Raw genomic sequence first — 22,036 nt, forward strand, 5'->3', positions numbered from 1 at the left:
TTAACATTGGGTTCACATTCACACACATATCACCCTGTTGGAAGAAGAATGAAAAACAACTAAATACAACTAAGTAAGAAACTGACTAACACAAAGTATAAGAATGGAGGATAAAATACCCAAAGTAAAATTCATAAGGAATGCAGATTACAACTACAGACATACACTTCCAACTGTAACACTTAGAAAGGAAGAAGATGACACATGGGAAATACCCAAGGTGCCAAGCATTAAAATAACAAGGAAAAGAGAGAAATAGCCAATTAAGAAAGATCCACATGCAAAAATTACATAAGATATTAATTATACATGCATTCAAAGAACATGTGGGCACCAGTGAACTATACAAATGGAGACAGATAGAAACCAAAAAGTAACATGGCATGAGATGCAAAGGGTAATATGAGGAGGTGAAGAATGCCAAAACTCTTTGACAATGTTTCAATACAGAATACCGACAGATATCTCTGCAGATATACCCTGCAAATAGAATTTATAGGGCAAATACAATACCAAACCCACAAAAATATACAGTAACAATGGTAGAAATTTACATAGAATTAAGTTCAGTTGTAGAAGCAGTTAAGCCACCAGCCTTTTACAACCATAGCATTAATGTTATGGTATGCAGCCTGAGGGCCACCTGGGATAATATAAAGTCATCAGAGATCCATTTTTGCAGCCTGGGCTGCAATGCCTTAGCAATGCATGGGATATACAATGGAATTTTCATTTACCACATAACCCTATAGCATTAGAATATATAGAAAATTTTAATGAACTATTAAAAAGAGAATTACAATTATTGCCAGAATTTCTGACTTTTCAACTAAAATTGCTTTAGGCTTATTTCAATCAAAATCAGAGAGAACATAGAATTAAGGGAAATCCTCACTCCTATTTAAATATACCTATGAAAATATAGAAAGAAAGGAATTAGAAATACCTAATATGCTACCTTTCAAGTGCAGATCAAAACTAAAGATAAAAGTATCTCCCCACAGGATATCTTGGCATGACTGAAAATTCCTATTGAACAACAGGACATAAGGGAACATGACAACTACAGAAAATCTACAATCTCAGTCTCTACAACTAGGTGCATAAATGAACTAATCACACTGGCAGTTCGGACATTATCAGTCACGTTAACTATTATGGCAATAATAATTTCTTTAAATCCATTGAACTAAGAATATAGAAAGGGCTATTTTCAAATTACAATATAATACTTTCTAATTCACCATTAACAATTAGGCCATACTTACCAATATTTAAGACATACCAAATTAATAACACATAAACAAAATTTAAGATAGAAAACATTATGAATATAGACCCCTATGAAAATAACACAAATTATTACATAAACCCATTTCTACTAGCACAACACAAGACTATATACAGGAAGACAGTTAACATTCACATTTCCAAAGATTCTTAAGGACATTATCGAAAGAAAGGATTCACTGTAGTGGCCGACAATGCACAAAAATTATCTTTGATAAAATAACCCATGTTGACCCTGGACTCACAAATTATTATTTTCATATAAAAATCCTAGAATGATGTCCATTTTTCATACGATATCCAGTACAACACAACCTGACACTGCAGGACATACGGTTACCAACTGTAGCTTCAGGCATATCATTTAAATCTTGCTGTATGAACCATGCCTCACGAGGAACCCTGCTACATATGCAGGGTATGCTGAAGTGACACACAGTCCATAGGAACAGCACATTACACGGTGATCAAAAGGACTCACACTACCTGCACCAAAGCTTTACAAATCCAATCTATGTAAACCCCAATGCACTTCTTAGTTAGAATCATCTACCAACCAACACCAGTTAGAATCCACATATAACTTAGAAAGGATGATTTTTGTCACAGCCAAAGCAATGGCACATTGTGTGGTGTTAAAGTAATATAATAGATCTCCATAGAACCTACCTGAATAACCACCCACTGACAGATACCTCTTAAGAAAACACCTATAATTGTTTGTAGTACTTAGCATAACAGCACATTTAGCAATTTCCAAAATATAGGAAGCTGAAGTTCAGGAAATTAAGACAAACTTAATTTAATTTTAAATGGAACTTGAATGCTTTTCAGCCATCAATAGCACACATAGTAACAGCACTATTTACATCAATTCAGCCAATTTATTTCCTACTAAAAAAAAGACAACAATTGGTAGAATTACCAAGAACAATTCAATTACAACCTGAACCATAAAGTGGACATCATGATATCATGAAAAATTGTCTACAAACTCTCACACACTATGTGATTCAAAATAGATTTCAAACACAACATAACTGGATGCAACAGGTACTAGAAAGTGCATGACAAGATATCAGAATAGCATGCAAAGTGGATCATTTTACATTGAGTCTTCATCAATAAGAAATAACACAAATTTACCCATCCAGGCCTTCTGGATGTTCAGCATCAAGAGATTATGACTACACATAATTCAACATTCATTATCGATAATAATAATGAATAGTGAAACATTATCGATAGCTTATCTCATCATAGCAATACCACAAACATGCAATTATCATAAATATCAAATTTCAGCTAGAGGACACCCATTATACAATTCAGGATATTATATTAACAAAGAAATTACGTATGAATGGTCATAATTAGTGTATTATACATTTGAAGAGATTACCCCAATCATAGATTATTTCCCCTTAAACATAGCAGTTATATCTACATATGTTCAGAACATGGGAAACTTTGTAAAGCTAATACATTATGTATCAAACACTGAATCAAATACTGAGGTGCAGTATTACACTCATACCTCAGGATCAAATGCTGAGGTTGGCATAAACTCATAATATATAAATTGACAAATGTAATCAATATTACAATAAATGGGAAATCTTATCTAGCCACAGATACTCAAGAAATGTCATAGAGGAACCTGTCTGAATCATGGCTTGGTAAAATCCAAGACACCTCACAGGTCAATATAACACATGTGGACAACATTATTGAAACAAATCAAGAAGAACTAAAAAAAAAAAAAAAAAAAAAAAACAGCAAAGGACTTCCCTTTGCAAATGAATATGTAAAGTGCTCCAAGAAGAAAAGAAGATTATGTGAAGAACTTGAGAAAAAAATGAGAAAGATAAATATATAAAAACATGGTATATAAAACTGGTAAAATTAATGTAAATTTCAACTTGATAAATATAAAGAAGAAATCTGACAGATGTATAATGCTATGAATACTCCCAAACATACCACCACATGCAAAACCACACACACACACACACACACACACACACACACACACAGAAGCATACATAATTGCAATCTGAAATTCAATGTTCAAACCAGTTCAACAATATCTGGGAGGAAGAAGGGGTGTTGTGAAAAAAAAAATCCACAAAAATTATCAAGCAAGAGGAGGGTATAAATATGAAACACACAGAAATATACAGAGAAATAAATGGTGAATTTGATATACCTAATGTTTTTAATATTCTCTTAAAAATAGAATTACCTACATTAGAAGATGCCAAGAAATAAAAAAGTAATAAAAATAAACTAGAAATGTAAATACCAGCTTATTTTAAGTGTTTACTATGCTTTGAGTGGTTTGCATGTATTATTATGTAATTGTCTCTACAATATAATGAGGTTATTATAATCTCTTTTTATATTTGTACTATATGAATAAATCCAATTTAGAAAAATCAACTTGCCCAAGATTACAAACTAGAAAGTGGAGGAGCTAATATTTGAGCCCATTTCTTAAAATTCATAACCAGCATAAATTCTGCCTCTTCAGTAGGCTGAGAAACTAAAACTACAACAGGTGTCCAGTTGTGTATCACATGTCCATTCTCTTTCTTTACTAATAGATCTCCTTTTTTTAATTAAAACCACTGATATTTAGATATTCTTTGGTGTAGCAAACTATTTTTTTAAATTTCTAAAGACCAATAAAAAAGATCTCTATAAAGGAGAATGATAAAATTCCCCTGGTAAATTAAGAAATGAATGTATTCTTAAATCAATACAAGAACAAAAATCCAACTACATGACATTTACAAGAGACACACTTAAAAGAGAATAAAAGTAAGATTAAAAGAGAGTCGAGCAAAGAAATCCCAAACAAGTTTGCATAAAATGAAAGCAGGAAAGTCAATGTTACATACTAAAATATTCCAGAAAAAGACATTAAATTCAATAAAAATGAATATTTCCTATTGGTAAAAGGTCTATCAATAAAAAGCAGAGCAGATCCACCCACACTGGCCACTGCAGGGCCCAGGTGCACAGCACACCTGGTCCATCCCTTTCCTGGTAGGTGACACTCACCAGAGCCTAGCCTCTGGTGCAGGACTGCCCCTTCTGACCAGTGTACTGCCACTGGAGGTCAAGCCCAGTGGCCCAGACCAACCCACTCCAACTTACACAGGTCCCAGACACAGGATGCAGTAGCATCCATTGAGGGACACAGCAGGTCTGGTGCCCAACATCAAGGTGAGGTACAGAAAATCTGTACAGGTACTACAGGAATATAGGGAAGAAACTGTAATTTCTCAGATTCACGCTGCAAGAAAGGAAGACTCATAGGCAGCATGAAAAAACAAGGGAGGGAAGTACCCCAAACAAGCTAGTGCACTATAATAACAGAATCTATAAACAGCGAAGTTGATGAAATGTCAGAGAAGGAGTTTAGAAGGTTAAATGATATGTGAATTAAAAATGACCTAAATGAACAAATACAAGCAAAAATTTATCACTCAAACAATGAGATCAGAGACCAAATACAGGTAGCAAAAGATTACTTCAAGAGAGAGATAGAGACCCTGAAAAAAAAATCAGTCAGAAATCCTTGAAATGAAGGATACAATAAATCAAAAAAAAAAAAAAAACTCAATAGAAAGTATAACCAACAGACTAGATCACTTGGAAGAAAGAACATTAGATAATGAAGACAAAGTATACAATCTGGAAAATAAAGTTGATCACACAGTGAAGAAAGTTAGAAACAATGAACAGAACATCTAAGAATTATGGGACAGCATCAAAAGACCAAATCTAAGAGTTATTGGGATAGAGGCACAAAGTTTCAAACCAAAGGAATGCACAATCTCTTCAATGAGATAATATCCTAAAATTTCCAAAGCATGAAAAATGAATTGAAAAACCAAATACAAGAGGCTTACAGGACAACAAATGTACAAAATTACAAAGATCTACACCAAGGCACATTATAATGAAAATGCCTAGCATACAGAATAAAGATAGAATCTTAAAAGCTGCAAGAGAGAGGAATCAGATCAAATATAGGGAGAGATCAATTCGTATCTCAGCAGATTATTCAACCCACACCCTCAAAGCCAGGAGATCATGGAACAACATGTACCAAGCCCTGAAAGAAATGGATGCCAACCAAGAATCTTATATCCATCAAAACCAACCTTTAGATTTGATGATGAAATAAAAACATTCCATGATAAACAAAAGTTAAAAAATTACAACTAGAAAGCCTGTACTACAGAACATCCTCAGCAAAATATTCCACGAAGAGGAAATGAAAAAAAAATGATGAAAATCAGAAGAGGGAAGAATTACACTAAAGGAAAATCTATTCAGAGGAGAAACCAAATCACATTAAATACCAAAAATAAATAAAAAATGGCTGGGAATACAAATCATGTCTCAATAATAACCCTGAATGGCCTAAACTCACCAATCAAGACATAGACTAGCAGATTGGATAAAAAAAAGAAAAGAAAAGACCCAATAATATTCTTCCCCTAAAAAGAGCACACTATAGGGACACTGCTACATCCATGTTCATAGCAGCACAATTCACAATAGCAAGACTGTGGAACCAACCTAGATGCCCTTCAATAGACGAATGGATAAAAAAAAATGTGGCATTTATACACAATGGAGTATTACTCTGCATTAAAAAATGACAAAATCATAGAATTTGGAGGGAAATGGTTGGCATTAGAGCAGATTATGCTAAGTGAAGCTAGCCAATCCCTTAAAAACAAATGCCAAATGTCTTCTTTGATATAAGGAGAGTAACTAAGAACAGAGTAGGGACGAAGAGCATGAGAAGAAGATTAACATTAAACAGGGATGAGAGGTGGGAGGGAAAGGGAGAGAGAAGGGAAATTGCATGTAAATGGAAGGAGACCCTCAGGGGTATACAAAATTACATACAAGAGGAAGTGAGGGGAAAGGAAGAAAAATATAAGGGGGAGAAATGAATTACAGTAGAGGGGGTAGAGAGAGAAGAGGGGAGGGGAGGGGGGAGGGGGGATAGTAGAGGATAGGAAAGGCAGCAGAATACAACAGACACCAGAATGGCAATATGTAAATCAATGGTTGTGCAACTGATGTGATTCTGCAATCTGTATATGGGGTAAAAATGGGAGTTCATATCCCACTTGAATCAAAGTGTGAAATATGATATATCAAGAACTATGTAATGTTTTGAACAACCTACAATAAAAATTAATTTAAAAAAAATAAATAATATTCTTCCTCCAAGAGAAACAACTCATAGATATAAAAATACATTCACAGACTGAAGGTGAAGAGTTGGGAAAAATCATACCACTCAATTGGACTGTGGAAGGAGGCAGGAGTTTCCATCCTTATACCAAATAAAGTAGAAATATAAAGAAGAAATCTTACAGATGTATGTATAATGCTATGAATCCTCCCAACCACACCACCACATGCAAAACCATACCACTCAATTGGACTGTGGAAGCAAGCAGGAGTTTCCATCCTCATACCAAATAAAGTAGACTTCAAAGTAAAATCAATCAAAAAGGACAAAGAAGGACACTCCATATTGCTCAAGGGAACCATACACCAATAAGACTTAACAATAATAAATATATACACCCCAAACAATGGAGTGGCTATGTTCATCAAATAAACTTTTCTCAAGTTCCTCAAGTTCAAGAGTCAAATAGACCACAGCACATAATTTTGGGTGACTTTAATACACCTTTTTCATCACTAGATAGATCTCCCACACAAAAGCTGAAAAAAATTAACTATAGAACTCAATAATACAATCAATAACTTAGACTTAACTGACATATATAGAATATTCCAAACATGAATCCTTCTCTAAAATAGAACGTATACTATGCTACAAAGCAACTCTTAGCAAATATAAAAAAGGAGAGATACTACCCTGCATTCTATCAGATCACAATGGAATGAAATTAGAAATCAATTATGAAATAAGAAATAAAATCCACTCCAATACCTGGAGACTAAATAATATACTACTGAATAAACAATGGGTTAGAGAAGACATCAAGGAGGAGATTAAAAAGTTTTTAGAGGTGAATGAGAACACAGATACAACATTTCAAAATCTCTGGGACACTATGATAGTAGTTCTAAGAGGAAAGTTCATTGCATGGAGTTCATTCCTTAAAAGAAGAAAAAGTCAACAAATAAATGACTTAACACTACATCTCAAAGCCCTAGAAAAAGAAAAACAAATCAACACCAAAAGCAGCAGAAGACAGGAAATAATCCAAATCAGAGTTGAAATCAATGAAATTGAAACAAAAGAAACAATTTAAAAAACTGACAGAACAAAAAGTTGGTTCTTTGAAAAAATAAATAAAATTGACAGACTCTTAGCCATGCTAATGAAGAGAAGGAGAGAGAAAACTCAAATCACTAACATACGTGATGAAAAAGGAAATATCACAACAGACACTACAATAATACAGAAATAATTAGAAATTGTTTTAAAAACCTATACTCCAATAAAATAGAAAATATCAAAGGCATTGAAAAATTTTTAAAAACCTATACTCCAATAAAATAGAAAATATCAAAGGCATTGAAAAATTTCTAGAGTCATATAATTTTCCCAAATTTAATCAGGATAATATACAGAATTTAAACAGATCAATTTCAAGTGACGAAATAGTAGACACCATCGAAAGTCTACCAACCAAGAAAAGCTCAGGACTGGATGGATACACAGCCGAGTTCTACAAGACCTTTAAAGAAGAACTAATACCGACACTCTCCAATTTATTTCAGGAAATAGAAAAAGAGGCAGCACTTCCAAACTCATCCTATGAGGCCAATATCACTCTGATTTCAAAACCAGGCAAAGACACATCAAAAAAGAAAACTTCAGACCAATAACTCTAATGAACATACATGCAAAAATCTCAATGAAATTCTGGCAAATCAAATACAAAAACATATCAAAAAGATCATGCACCACAATCAAGTGGGATTCATCCCAGGGATGCAAGATTGTTTCAACATATGAAATCAATAAGTGTAATTCATCACATCAATAGACTTAACAATAAGAATCATATAATCTTCTCTTTTTTAAATTGATTTTATTTTTTAAATACGTGACAGCAGAATACATCACAATTCTTATTACACATATGGACCACAATTTTTCATATCTCTGTATATAAAGTATGTTCACACCAATTCATGTCTTCACACATGTACTTTGGATAGTGATGTCCATCACATTCCACCATCATTGCTAAGCTCCTGCTCTCTCCCTTCCCCTTGCACCCCTCTGCCCTATCTAGAGTTTGTCTATTCCTCCTATGCTCCCGGCTCCCTACCCCACTATGAGTCAGTCATCTGATATCAGATAAAACATTCACCATTTTGGGGGGGGGGGATCGGGTAACTTCACTTAAAATTATCTTCTCCAATTGCATCCATTTACCTGCAAATGCCATGATTTTATTCTCTTGTATTGCTGAGTAATATTCCATTGTGTATATATGCCACCAAAAACCAAAATAACTAATTAATAAATGGGTCAAGGACATGAACAGACACTTCTCAGAAGAGGTTATTCAAACAATCAACAAATATATGAAAAAATGTTCATCATCTCTAGCAATTAGAGAAATGCATATCAAAACTACTCTAAGACACAATATCACTTCAGTCAGAATGGCAGCTATTATAAAGACAAACAATAATAAGTTTTGGCAAGGATGTGGGGGAAAAGGGACACCCATACATTGCTGTTGGGAATGCAAATTGGTGCAGACAATTTGGAAAGCAGTATGGAGATTCCTTGGAAAACTTGGAATGGAACCACAATTTGACCCAGCTATCCCTCTCCTCGGACTATACCCAAAGTATTTAAAAGCAGCATACTACAGGGACACAGTCACATCAATGTTTATAGCAGCACAATTAACAATAGCTAAACTGTGGAACCAACCTAGATGCCCTTCCGTAGATGAATGGATTAAAAAAATGTGGCATATATACACAATGATCATCTCAATAGACCCAGAAAAAGCATTTGACAAACTACAGCACCCCTTTATGTTTAAAACACTAGAAACATAACTTATTTCAACATCATAAAGGCTATTTATGCTAAGCCCTAGGCCAACACCATTCTAAATGGAGAAAAATTGAAGGCATTCATTCTAAAAACTGGAACAAGACATGGATGCCCTCTTTCATCACTTCTATTTAATATAGTTCTTAAAACACTGGCCAGAGCAATTAGACAGATGAAAGAAATTAAAGGAACACATATAGGAAAAGAAGAACTCAAATTGTCACTATTTGCTAAGGATATGATTCTATACCTGGAAGACCCTAAAAGTTCCATAAGAAAACTCCTAGAACTAGTAAATGAATTCACCAAAGTTGCAAGATATAAAATCAATACTCACAAATCTAAGGCATTTCTGTATATAAGTGACAAATCCTCAGAAAGGGAAATGAGGAAAACTACCCAATTCTTAATAGCCTAAAAAAATTCTTAGGAATCAACTTAACAAAAGAAGTGAAAGATCTATATAATGAAAGTTACAGAACAATAAAGAAAGAAACCAAAGAAGATGTTAGAAGATGGAAAGATCTACCTTGCTCTTGGATAGGCAGAATTAATATTATCAAAATGACCATACTACCAAAAGCACTATACAGATTTAATGCAATTCCAATCAAAATCCCAATGACATTCTTTATAGAAATAGAAAAAGCAATTATGAAATTCATCTGGAAAAATAAGAGACCCAGAATAGCTAAAATCCTTAGCAGAAAGAGTGAAGCAGGTGGCATCACTATACCAGACTTTAAACTATACTACAGAGCAATAGTAACAAAAACAGCATGGTATTGGCACCTTGATAGACCAATGGTACAGAATAGAGGACACATAGACTAACTGACAAAATTACAATTATCTTATATTAGACAAAGTTGCCAAAAACATGCATTGGAGAAAAGATAGCCTCTTCAACAAATGTTGCTGGGAAAACTGGAAATATATATGCAACAAATGAAATTAAACCCCTAGCTTTCACCATGCACAAAACTCAACTCAAAATCAATCAAGGACTTAGGAATACAACCAGAGACCCTGCATCTAATAGAAGAAAAAGTAGGCCCTAATCTCCATCATGTGGGATTAGACCCAAACTTCCTTAATAAGACTCCTTTGGCACAAGAATTAAAATCAAGAATCAATACATAGGATGGACTCAAACTAAAAAGATCTGTGAGGTGAATAGAGAGCCTACATCTTGGGAGAAAATCTTTACCCCTCACACATCAGATAGAGCACTAATAATTAGGGCATATAAAGAACTCAAAAAGCTAAACACCAAAAAAACAAATAACCCAATCAATAAATGGGCCACAGACCTGAAGAGACACTTCTCAGAAGATGATGTACAATCAATTAACAAATACATGAATTAACAAATAACAAATTAACAATTAACAAATACATCATCATCATTAGCAATTAGATAAATGCAAATCAAAACTACTCTAAGATACCATCTTACTCCAGTCAGAATTGCAGCTATTATGAAGACAAATAACAACAAATGTTGGCGAGGATGTGGGGAAAAATGTACACTCATACACTGCTGGTGGAACTGCAAATTGGTGCAGCCAATATGGAAAGCATTATGGAGATTTCTTGAATAATTGGGAATGATCCCACAATTTGACCCAGCTATCCCTCTCCTCAGTCTATACCCAAAGGACTTAAAAACAGCATACTACAGGGACACAGCCATATCAATGTTTATAGCAGCACAATTCACAATAGCTAAACTGTAGAACCAACCTAGATACCCTTCAATAGATGAGTGGATAACAAAATGTGGCATATATACACAATGGAATTTTACTCAGCAATAAAAGAGAATAAAATCATGGCATTTGCAGGTAAATGGATGGAGTTAAAGAAGATAATGTTAAGTGAAGTTAGACAGTCCCAAAAAACCAAATGTCAAATGTTTTCTTTGATATAAGGAGGCTGATTCATAGTGAGACAGAGAACAGGAGCATGGGAGGAATAGACACACTCTAGATAGGGAAGAGGGGTTGGAAGGGAGGGGAGGGGGCATGGAGTTATTACTGATGGTGGAATGTGATGATAATTATTATCCAAAGTACAAGATATGAATTGGTGTGAATATACTGTGTATACAACCAGAGATATGAAAAATTGTGCTCTATAAGTGTAATTAGAATTATAATGCATTCTGCTGTCACATATAAATAAAAAAATTTAAAAAGAATTTCTTATAAATTCCACAAACTGGAAATCATACAAGTAATGTCATCTCTGGACCATAAATTTCTACCAAAGTAGAAAGAATAACCACCCTACTTCCAATAAAAGCCCCTCTTGTGGAAAATGAAGACATACTCCAATGTTCCTCTAAAGTGATCATGAATCAAAGAAGAAATCAAAATTAAATTTAACACAACTTTAAAGATGAACCAGGCACTAATAAAAAGTAACAACTTTTTTTTTCCAAAGTCTACAGTCAAAGAAATACTCTGAGGAAATATTCTAATAAATCAAACAAAACTCAAGAATCTGGGGAAATTTGGTCATCTGGAATGGTTGTCTCCCAGGGAGGAGACTACACCAGGATGGTGGGGCTTGTCACTAGACGTATGTAGTGCTGTCCTGTATCTTCTGGCCTAAGTCATATTAGGTAGAGACAAAATGGTCTTTAATACTAGGATACCCAGTTGATGAGTCTACCACAACAAGCCTCTGGTGGAAATGACAGAGGAGAAGGATGAGTTTAGGAAAAGGGTTCAGAAGAGAACTCAGCAAAGCTGTTCCAGTGATGATATCGAGCTCTGTGTTTGAAGATCCAATGGCTGTGTGGTATAAATATGTATATAGAATTGATGAATAAAACTATTTTTAAAAAGAGATTCATGAAATATATAAACCTGCAGGGAAGTTAAATGAAATCAAAAGGTACCATTATAGCACATCAAGTGAGAAGAAGAAAGGTATGAATTAGGGAGAGAAGAAAGAGAGATGTTTCTTTCTAACTAAAGGTGGAGTATAATCTACTGCGCAGTTAAGGAACCCTTCAAAGACACTTTATGTTCATTGTTTCCTTTTCCTTGGAAAATGTCCTGTAGAGTTAAAAATCAAAACTTTTATTAAAACTAATATAGCTATATAATTTATTGTGCAAAACTATAAGTTGTTGAAAATGAGATTCTATTAATAATTGCATCAAGAGAACCAAAGAAATCCCAAACTTATGATCATTGTGGTTATAATATACAATATCATGTTGATTTGGTAATTACTGTTTAACATCTTTAACAAATAATAATCCAATGCAGAAATGCAGGTACATGTTTGAAATCTCTAGGCAGCCTAAGAAACTTAAAAGATAATCAAAATTTCCTGATATCTGTGTTTAAATATTATTTCATAAATTTCTTCTGGATTGAATTTTTGTTACAATTGTTATTAAGAAAGTTGATCAAAGCAATAAAGATGTTATTAAAAACTGATAAAATTTTATAGAAAATCCAACCAAAAGATGGATTTTCAAAAATTAATATATGCACAGAGGAATATTACTTATTTCTAGAATGAGACAGAGTTCAGCATCAATATTAGTCTTTTTATATTTATAGATGTCAACACTGAGGTAGCTTGATGACGTAAATATCAATAATAATTATTACCTATATACACTAGTTGTATATTTTCACACTTATGAATTCATATAAATATTATGTTAACTCATCCTCATATATTAACTAACTTCTTCATGAAATTCTATAGATAACATTTTCATCCCCATGTTATAATTTCCACTTATCAAAAGGAGGTAATGATGATAGCTCTCTTTTATAAAATGCACTATTAAAAGGGTTTGGGGAAAAAGAACTGGCATGAGGGTTATTCAGATAGATGGATTTTAGGAAATAACAACTAAGAAAGTTGGAGAATACCTGCACCTGTCCACACCCACCTACATCTGCTGATTACCTGTCTTCCTTCCCCTTCCTCAGGGAAGTATGTATCCTTGTTTAAAGATACAGTATCCATGAACTAGCTTGAATTCAGATCTGATTTAACCTTCCCGGGCATAACTAGACTTGCTCGCTACAAGGTTTGCCTCAGGAGTAAAATATTTTACTACTTGGACGTTTATAGTTCTATAAATATAACTTAAGGGAGGAGTTGAGTTGTCTTAAGTGGACTACACCCCTAAAGAAAATGTTACTGAGCATTTTCAGATGTGAAGAAACTCAAAGCAGTGGTTGCTTCTTGGTTTGGGGTGAGGAAGCTCTTATAATGTATCCTTTGTACTTGTTGAATATGGTATTATGTGCATATAAATACAACAGTGCAGCTATCCACAAAATCACTTCATAAAATTTTACTTCACCAAGTTAATGTAAGCATGGTGGAACATTTCCTATCAGTCTTTTCTTTATATATGACAAAGATCTCTAAACTAGAGTACAATCTTATGCCATTCACCAAAATAAATCCTTGATGCTTGGTAGTATCTATTCAGACTATAGAATAATGAATAGAAATCTACAAAAAATATAGGTAAAGAGACAACTTGTCTCAAGTTGGTGGACAGGCTTATTTTATTTTAAAACACACAGTGGCCGTGAAGAACGTAGTAAGAGACTGATCTTTTCCCATGTTTCATGTTTGTTTGCTTGTTTGTTTTTCTCTGTAGAAGGAAAATCAGTAAAAAATGGCAAAATAAATCTTTATTTGACCCACTTTCCAGCATCATTTTTGAACTGTTCTCATTTCTGAATGAGTTGTGCTGCTCCATTGGTGCTAGTTATCCTGTGTGTTAGGGTTAACAACTGGAGCTGCGGCTGCTGCTCAGGCCTATTCATCTACTGAGAGGATTACACATTCACAGAAAAGATTATGCATCAGCATAAAGGATTTAAGGCAGAATACAAAGACACAGAATCCCAGATTACCTGAAAAAATAGGATTCAGAGGAGACAGAAAAACAGCATAGAGGCACTAAATGATGCGAGAATTACGCTAAAAATGGATATACTTGCCAAAAATAAGACATAATGACATAATTTCGATTCTAAATTTTCTAGCCAAAAATGAAAGAGAAGCATAGTCATATACACAATTAATGACAACCAAAAAAAAAAAAAAAGGAAGACAATATTGTCTAAGAATAGGAGAACAGGGCCATATATAGAATTAAATTCAGAAGAAAATTTCTTCCACAAGTCATGGTTATAAAAATATGCTTTGTGATGCACCATAACTTCAAGCCCATAGATCCTATACAGCTAATTGATGTCTTGTCCTGTTGTCTTCTAAAAGTTCTCAAGAAGACATCTGTTTGGAAGATAATTTTCATTTTCTTTTCTTTTCATTTGTCGGATGTCTCCTTCTTGTTCAATTTTTCCTTATTTTTTCCTTTCTTCTTTCACCACCACTTCCCCTCCACCTCCTTCCTTTTGTTCTTCTTCCTTGGGTAGTAACCCATAAGTCCTCTCTTAAAGTACTAAGGGGATTTGTCTGTAGATTTTTTTATTTGCTATTTTTGGTGGTTTTGATAGAAACACTGTGCCTTCTTCATTGAAAAAGAAAACTGGGCACTTTATTTTATTTTCTTTGTTCAGGAATTGTTTAATTAGTATTAGAGATATCCACTCAGAAAATTTGTTGGGCTACACCTTGAAGCCATCAGTTTCCCACAGGAGGGAGAGGAGAGGTGCATAATGGTGATAATTAGAGGTCTTTGACAACTTTACTTTTTAAAAAAATATTTGGTCTAAGTTTCTTTTCTTTATGGACAGTTTTGAGAATTTACATTGTTATGGGGAATCATCCAGTTTTTAAACTTAATTGCATGTGTGTGTGTGTGTGTGTGTGTGTGTGTGTGTATCTTTTAATTTCCTTGTTATTTGTATTTATTTTCTCACTTTAATGTCTTAATTCAAGTATTTGTAATTTTTCCCCTGATTACACTAATGATTTTCTAAATTTTGTTCACTTGTAATGTCAGCTGTTTTATAGCTTATTAATTTCTATATTTTTAATTTATTATTCTTGAATTTAATCTGTCTTCATTAATTTTTTAGTTTAATGCTTAATTCATTTATTTTAATTATTTTATATTTAGCAAAATAACTTTTACATGTTATGAATTTAACTCAGAACAACTTCCAATTTATACTACAGGGGCAAGGGATATCTAATAGTTTCCTTGCCTTTACTCTCTAAATATTCTGTAATTTTTCAAAAGTCATTTAAACAGGCTTAACTGTTAGGTCTTTGATATCTTACTTTTCTTTGGATATATTTAATTGCATGGTGTACAGTGATATTGTCTGCTTATACTTTTTAAAAAATATGTTATTTAGTGATAGATGAACACAATACCTTTATTTTATGTGTTTATTTTTATGTGGTGCTGGGGATTGAACCCAGTGCCTCACATGTGCAAGGCAAGAACTCTGCCACTGAGCCACAATCCCAGTCCCTGCTTCTACTTTTTAAGGTTTATAGTTGTCATTGTTACATATGCCAAAAGTCTACAAATGAAACATAAACATTTGTAAAAGTAATCTTTCTTTTCAGAGCATGGATATTAATCATTTCAATAAACTGTCATTAATTAAGCTACTTTAGTCTTTGTATTTATAATGATTATTATTTGATTTAGTATGTTCTAATATGAAATAAGTGAACTAAAATCGAATACTACCAATGTGATTTTTTTATATTACACTTTTCATCTTTGTAATTTTACTTATGAATTATTTTGAAGTTATATTCTTGGTGTGATAATATTCATAATGTCATATGTTGGTCTTTACAAGGATTACATGTTGAGCTATATTCCTCCCCAAAAAGATAGGTTGAGGTTCTAGTTCTAGGACCTCAGAATAGGATTTTGTTTGAAATTAGGGTTGTTGCAGATGCACTCAAGTTAAATGGGGTCACACCATGGGTTCTAATCCAACGTGACCGTGATCTCATACAAGGGGAAAGTTTGGACACAGCTAAATAGACAGACACACAAACACACACATGCACATACATACACACACAGGGACACCACCATGTGAACATAAAGGCAGAGGGAAAGGTGATGTGTTTTCATGCTAAAGAGTCTTAAGATTTCCAGCAAATTTCCAGAAGACAGAATACAGGCATGGAGAAAAGCATGGAACATTCTCCACTGAGCTTCACAGGCAAACGACACTGTCAATGCCTTGATCTGGGACTTCTAGCCAGCAGAACTATGAGACAATACATTGTTGCTGTTTTAAGCCATTGTTGGTGGTACTTTGTTAAGTGAGTGAGTTCTAGAAAATGAATACGTGTTACTTGGCATGCTTTTTTTTTTTTTTTGCTGTGAATTTAACTTACATGATATCAAAAATTTTCTACTGATTTCTATTGTCATTTGCCAGTATACCTTCCATGATTTCTTTGTTTTCAATCTTTAGTGCCTCTTTAATTTAAAAACAGGATCAGATCATGTCAATCCATTCATGCTATTAGATCCTAGATGGCTTCCCTTACATTAGTATACAATGGTTCCTTTTGAGAACTTTGTCGCCTTCCTGTGAAGCACAAGCCCTTGAACTAATCTCCAGTCTCTTTTCAGATCTCACTGTCTCCCACTTTCCATGGTCTCTAAGACTATGAAACTTCTTTTGGTACTTGTGGTAACCTGAGCTCTTTATTTCCACAAGTTTGTTTCCTTTATCTGCGATCCTGTTCCCTTCACTCTTCAATTGCATTAGCTTACTAGTTCTTCATGTTTCAGCTCAAATTTTGCCTTTTCAGAGATTTCTTCTCTTATCACTTTATCTAATGTGATCTATCTCCTTAACAAGCACAACTTGCAAACTCATCATTCATAATACTATGGGTCAGCATCTGAATTTATTGATTTAGGTATGTATTTATCACCTCTTTCACCACCAGAATTAAGTTCAAGTCTCTTGCCCACAGTTTTTATCATGTCTAGAGTACTGACCTAGCATGTGGTTGACCATTTGTTTAAAGAAGTAAGGGAATTTCTATGAAAACAGAGAAAAGACAAATAGAAGGAAGGAAGAAAATCTAAAATCCATTTCCTTCTCTTCTCATTCTTTCCTAGACATTGACTTGGAACCTCTAATAAACTCAATTATGCCTTTTCAGATAGAGTATTTATTCTAATCTAACATTTATTACATGTCTTCTGGTGTTCCAACTAGATCATTATTAGATGTTACAGGTTGAAAGGACATTTTCCCCATCATTACAGGAATTTCTACTGGTGCACAATCAATGATAAGTTCTTTCTCACCTGCCCCCATAGGCAATGCTCCTATGGTGGGTGTTATAAGATTTCTTCTGCTTCCCTCTAGTGCCCTTTAATATGTCCTTCCCAGTATTACATATACTCACATAGTCAAATACGACTTGAACAGTTTAAGAGATCCTAACCAAGAAATCCTTAATGTAATCAAAGAGAATCGCATAATCCTCCGCAACAGGTCATACCCACAGGGATTTCAGGAAAAGAAACTAAAACTTTAGAAGACAGAAGAAAGGGAGGCACACTCCCGGATGATTCACCATTTCATGCAGCTTTAATGAAAGCACTTTTACTTATATACTTCCAAGCAAACTTTAGCAGTTGATTATACCTGAATCAGCAACACCAACTAGAAAAGAGCCATGTTTTTGCTAATTATAAAGAACAAAGTATGATCTTTAGATCATGTGAGCCTACTTCCACTATATCACCATCTGATGGCAGCACATCCCAGATCATAGAAGGAGTTTCCTTGTTATTGCTTTAGAACAAACTGTACTGTTGAAATCATGATCACTGCAATGTCTGTTGATGGGGCGTCTGCTATTCCCAGACCATGGGAAATACACATTTTCATGACACAGTCTTTTCTCAGGGTGTTCACAGTGCACTAGGGCAGAAAGGCATGTGTCTAGATAATTTTGATATCAGTGTCCAGTGGATTTAACAGAGGCTAGAGGAGGGGCTTTTAGACTTGTGGGGATAAGGTATGATTCCCTGAGGATACAATGCCTAAACTAAGTCGTAATATGTTCAAGTTACTGAAATTACAATAAGAAGTAAAGCAGTGGAAATCATGGAGAGGCAAAAAAAAAAAAAAAAAAAAAAAAAAAAAAAAAAAAAAAAGCTAGTTTGTGTACTAAAGAAAAAAGAAAGAGGTCTGTTGGAATCAAAGAAGGGGAAAGTAGGTGTACATTTTAGGCTAGATTAGTTCACCAAATGTCAATTTTGAAAAAATATTCATCCATCTACTAATAAAGAGAATAAAATCCACACAACCTTTGCCCTAATTTATAGCTTTCCTTCTTGTAAACATCTAGCAATATTATAAAACCTAATGCTCAGTATTATATTCAGTACAGAGATAAGTAAAGCACAAGAATGGATAGAAAGTGGCAGACACAGGGAGGTGGGGTGGGGAGGTAAAACCACTAGAATAGTAGATGCTTATTTGGGTGAAAAATTACACATACTGAGCCTTAATCATATCTGTGGCTTAAGTCCATTAGCAAGTTAACATTGAGAACATACTTACCAGCACTTGCCCCACAAAGGTCTGTGCTGAAAGCAACATTTCTATACGATCACGGAATACTCCATAAAAATAAAGCCTTCTTAAAGTACTGCTGTGAAAGCTACCCGATGAGAGGAAATCCTATAAACAAAGAAATCAACAGAGATGCAACTCAGAGAATGCTATCTGCCTTATTTCTGTTGATGAAGGCTCTTATCATGGTATCAGCCAGAGTTCACTCTACCTTGCCCAACCCAGGGAACATCAAAGGTGCTTATCCAGTATCTCATAGAATGTATCTTAATGGGTTTGTCTCTCTGAATTTTCTGCACAGCTTTTTTCGTTCTGAATTCTGCAGTCTTTATGCATGCCTTTCATGCCTATTCTGAGCCCCAGACCCTCCAAACGGACATGGCTGTCATGTTCAGAACTGAGAGCAGCAAGCTGCTTTCTGCTCCGGGAATGAGTGTTTTTACATATTTCCATCAAAATACACGGATGAAGGAAAAATTTATAAAGGAAAAATTTATATTTAAGTGATTGCTCAAATATATGATTTTTTTTAACAACAAGGAGGGTGGAGGGTTGCAAAAATGTTTTGTTGCCCTTGCTTTCTCACCTGGTATCATATTCTCCCCAATTCATCATCTTTCCTTACATCTGCAGAACACCTCTACTTATTGTACTTGAAATGTTATCATAATAGTATGTGGTAGAGTAGGTATGATTAAATCAATTTTGCATTGCTAAAGAAACCAGGTTATAGAAGAATGAAATAATTTGCCCAAGAGCAAGTGTCCATGTCTGTTAACAGAGTCTAGAACAGTCAGAGAGCGGGATGCTAAATAATAAGGGCAGCTGCAAGCTGACCGAGTCCTTTGGATTTTCTGAAAAGCTCATTTTACATGGAGCCAGGGTTTCAAGATCATTCAGTTTTTATACTTATATTTTCTGAGTGGTATGTAGGGAAGCCTCATTAAAAGAGTCTGATGGAGTTGACATCCTGATCAATGATTTTGTCCTTGAATACATGTGACTCAGCATGTGCATTCCTGAGACGTTGTCTGAGAATAGATTTTTATCAAAAATACTTAATATGGCATTAATATGGAATACTCATTTGAATTTCATCTTAAAACTGGAGGCACCATCTGTGGAAAAAAAATTGGCTCCAAGATATAATTGAATCATACTTATGGAGGTAGTAAATCCTTGAGAATGGGAAAATTATAACTCTCCAAATAATTTTTAAAAGAACTTTTCACAGTAACAAGATTTGTGACATTTTTGCATTTAGCCAACTTTTCCTTAGGCTTATTTAAATATAACAAATTATTGAGAAGAGACTCAAACTTTCTCAAACATCGTCCTTAAATTTGAAAGCAGAACCCATAGTATTCTGGCTGCTTACATCCAGCTTCTTAACATTTTGTAACACTTGTTTAATATTTGAAATTAAAAGACATACCTGGACTGAATTATACCCAAAGTTGGAAATAAAAAATATAATAAATATGAACTGACAAATATGTTCACGTTTTCACCATTACATAAAAATGAATCTAAAGAAGAAGAAGAAATACTTCCTGTACCAGGACTCAGGAGATTTTTAAAATTCTACAAATTCTGTTGCATAGTTTTCAAAAAATAGATATCTGGAGGCAGATTCACCGTGTCTATTTACACCTAAGTCAGTATCTCAGAATTTTTTCCCATATTTTTGTGCCACTGCTTAAATTCTTTAATGTAGAAATAATTATTACTAGAGTGAACTCAGCTATAAAATTTATACATTTCAACATTGGTTACATTTTATAGAAACCTAAATTGCATATTACCCATAACCTTAAAAATTTACTGCATAATTGTACATTATATTATTTTATATTGCTCTTTCATGTTAAATGTTTTAAACAAATTTTTCTATATTAATTACGAAGCACAGGTAATATGTATTCTATTATATGAAAATTACTATAAACTGTTGGGAAGACAAAACAAAATTTGAGAGACAAACTGGAAAGAAAACTACACAGGGCATGGTAAAACACTTTGCCTTTGACTGTTAGTCATAGAACAGTCATGAGGCAGCATTGAGAGCTTTATTTCAAACTCTTAAGCAATGCCTCCTCTTATTAAGGTGTCCTTTTTTCTCATCATCATCATTCGCCAGTTGTTATTTCACAACAACAACACTTGCAAAGCTGACTTGGGTATAAAAATTGTCTGTGTTTGTGGCTGATGTAGTTGTACTGTGTTGGCATCGTACACGTGAGACAGCATACTCATGTGAGCACATAAGTGTGGATGATTTACTAATGTGAGGGTGACATTAATATCTTGTTCCTTTTTGCCTCCCTGTGCCCTGTGGTACCTAGAACAATTATCTTTTTAAGATTATAAGTAGAGGTACAGACATTATAGTTATGGACATTTTTTTTTTGTCAGAATAGTGACCTCAGTTTCCAGAACTGACATTCATCATCAGAAACAGAAGACATTGTTTCCCCCCATGGTGAGTGAGTGAAAACAGGGCCCTGTGCCTACAAGCTTTGGAATGGTGGCCTGGGGACCTATCTCCCTAAGATTAGCCTGAAAATTTGAGGGAAGCCTAAATTGTTTGTTCAACACAAACACATGCCAAACCTATCACTAATCTTCCTACAGAGGGTCCCAAATAAGGAAACTGACCAAGACAAATCCGGTTCCCTGGAAATTTCCTCCTTTTTTTATGATTCTCCAGAGTAATCTGCACAGGAATAAAATGATGAGTCCACTGAAGAAGGTCACAAAGGAGGAGAGGATAAACGCTGCCTGGACCTCAGATGTGCAGGTCGTTTTCCCAAATTCTTCCCCATTTTCCTCTTGTAGCTTAGCTTGATACATCAGGAGACAGAATTGTCGGGTTATTCTGTGATGTCATGGTGGCATGGAAACCGTTCCAGGAAGTAGAGTTCATTGTATTACAGCATCTGAATGCTGCATGACAACCAATGAGGAGTTCTGGGGGAAAGGACTCCATCCACCATGCAACCATGCTGCAGGCTTCAAGTTGGTCATCATCTGGGGACTGCTAGGACCTCACCATATGGGTAGTCAGAAGATGAGATTGCTAGATCTGATGGTTACATTCATT

General features: G+C 34.3%; 1 protein-coding gene across 1 annotated transcript in view; it reads right to left on the reverse strand.

The window, feature by feature from the left end:
- Positions 1-21,786, reverse strand: part of Kcnu1 (potassium calcium-activated channel subfamily U member 1) — a 166,743-nt gene extending 144,957 nt beyond the window's left edge. Inside the window, 2 exon segments of the mRNA XM_076855278.1 lie at positions 18,922-19,041; positions 21,592-21,786. Of these exon segments, the coding sequence (XP_076711393.1) occupies positions 18,922-19,041; positions 21,592-21,786 (315 nt within the window).
- Between the last annotated feature and the right edge of the window lie 250 nt (positions 21,787-22,036).

The sequence above is a fragment of the Callospermophilus lateralis genome, chromosome 4, assembly GCF_048772815.1.
Source record: "Callospermophilus lateralis isolate mCalLat2 chromosome 4, mCalLat2.hap1, whole genome shotgun sequence".
Lineage (NCBI taxonomy): Eukaryota > Metazoa > Chordata > Mammalia > Rodentia > Sciuridae > Callospermophilus > Callospermophilus lateralis.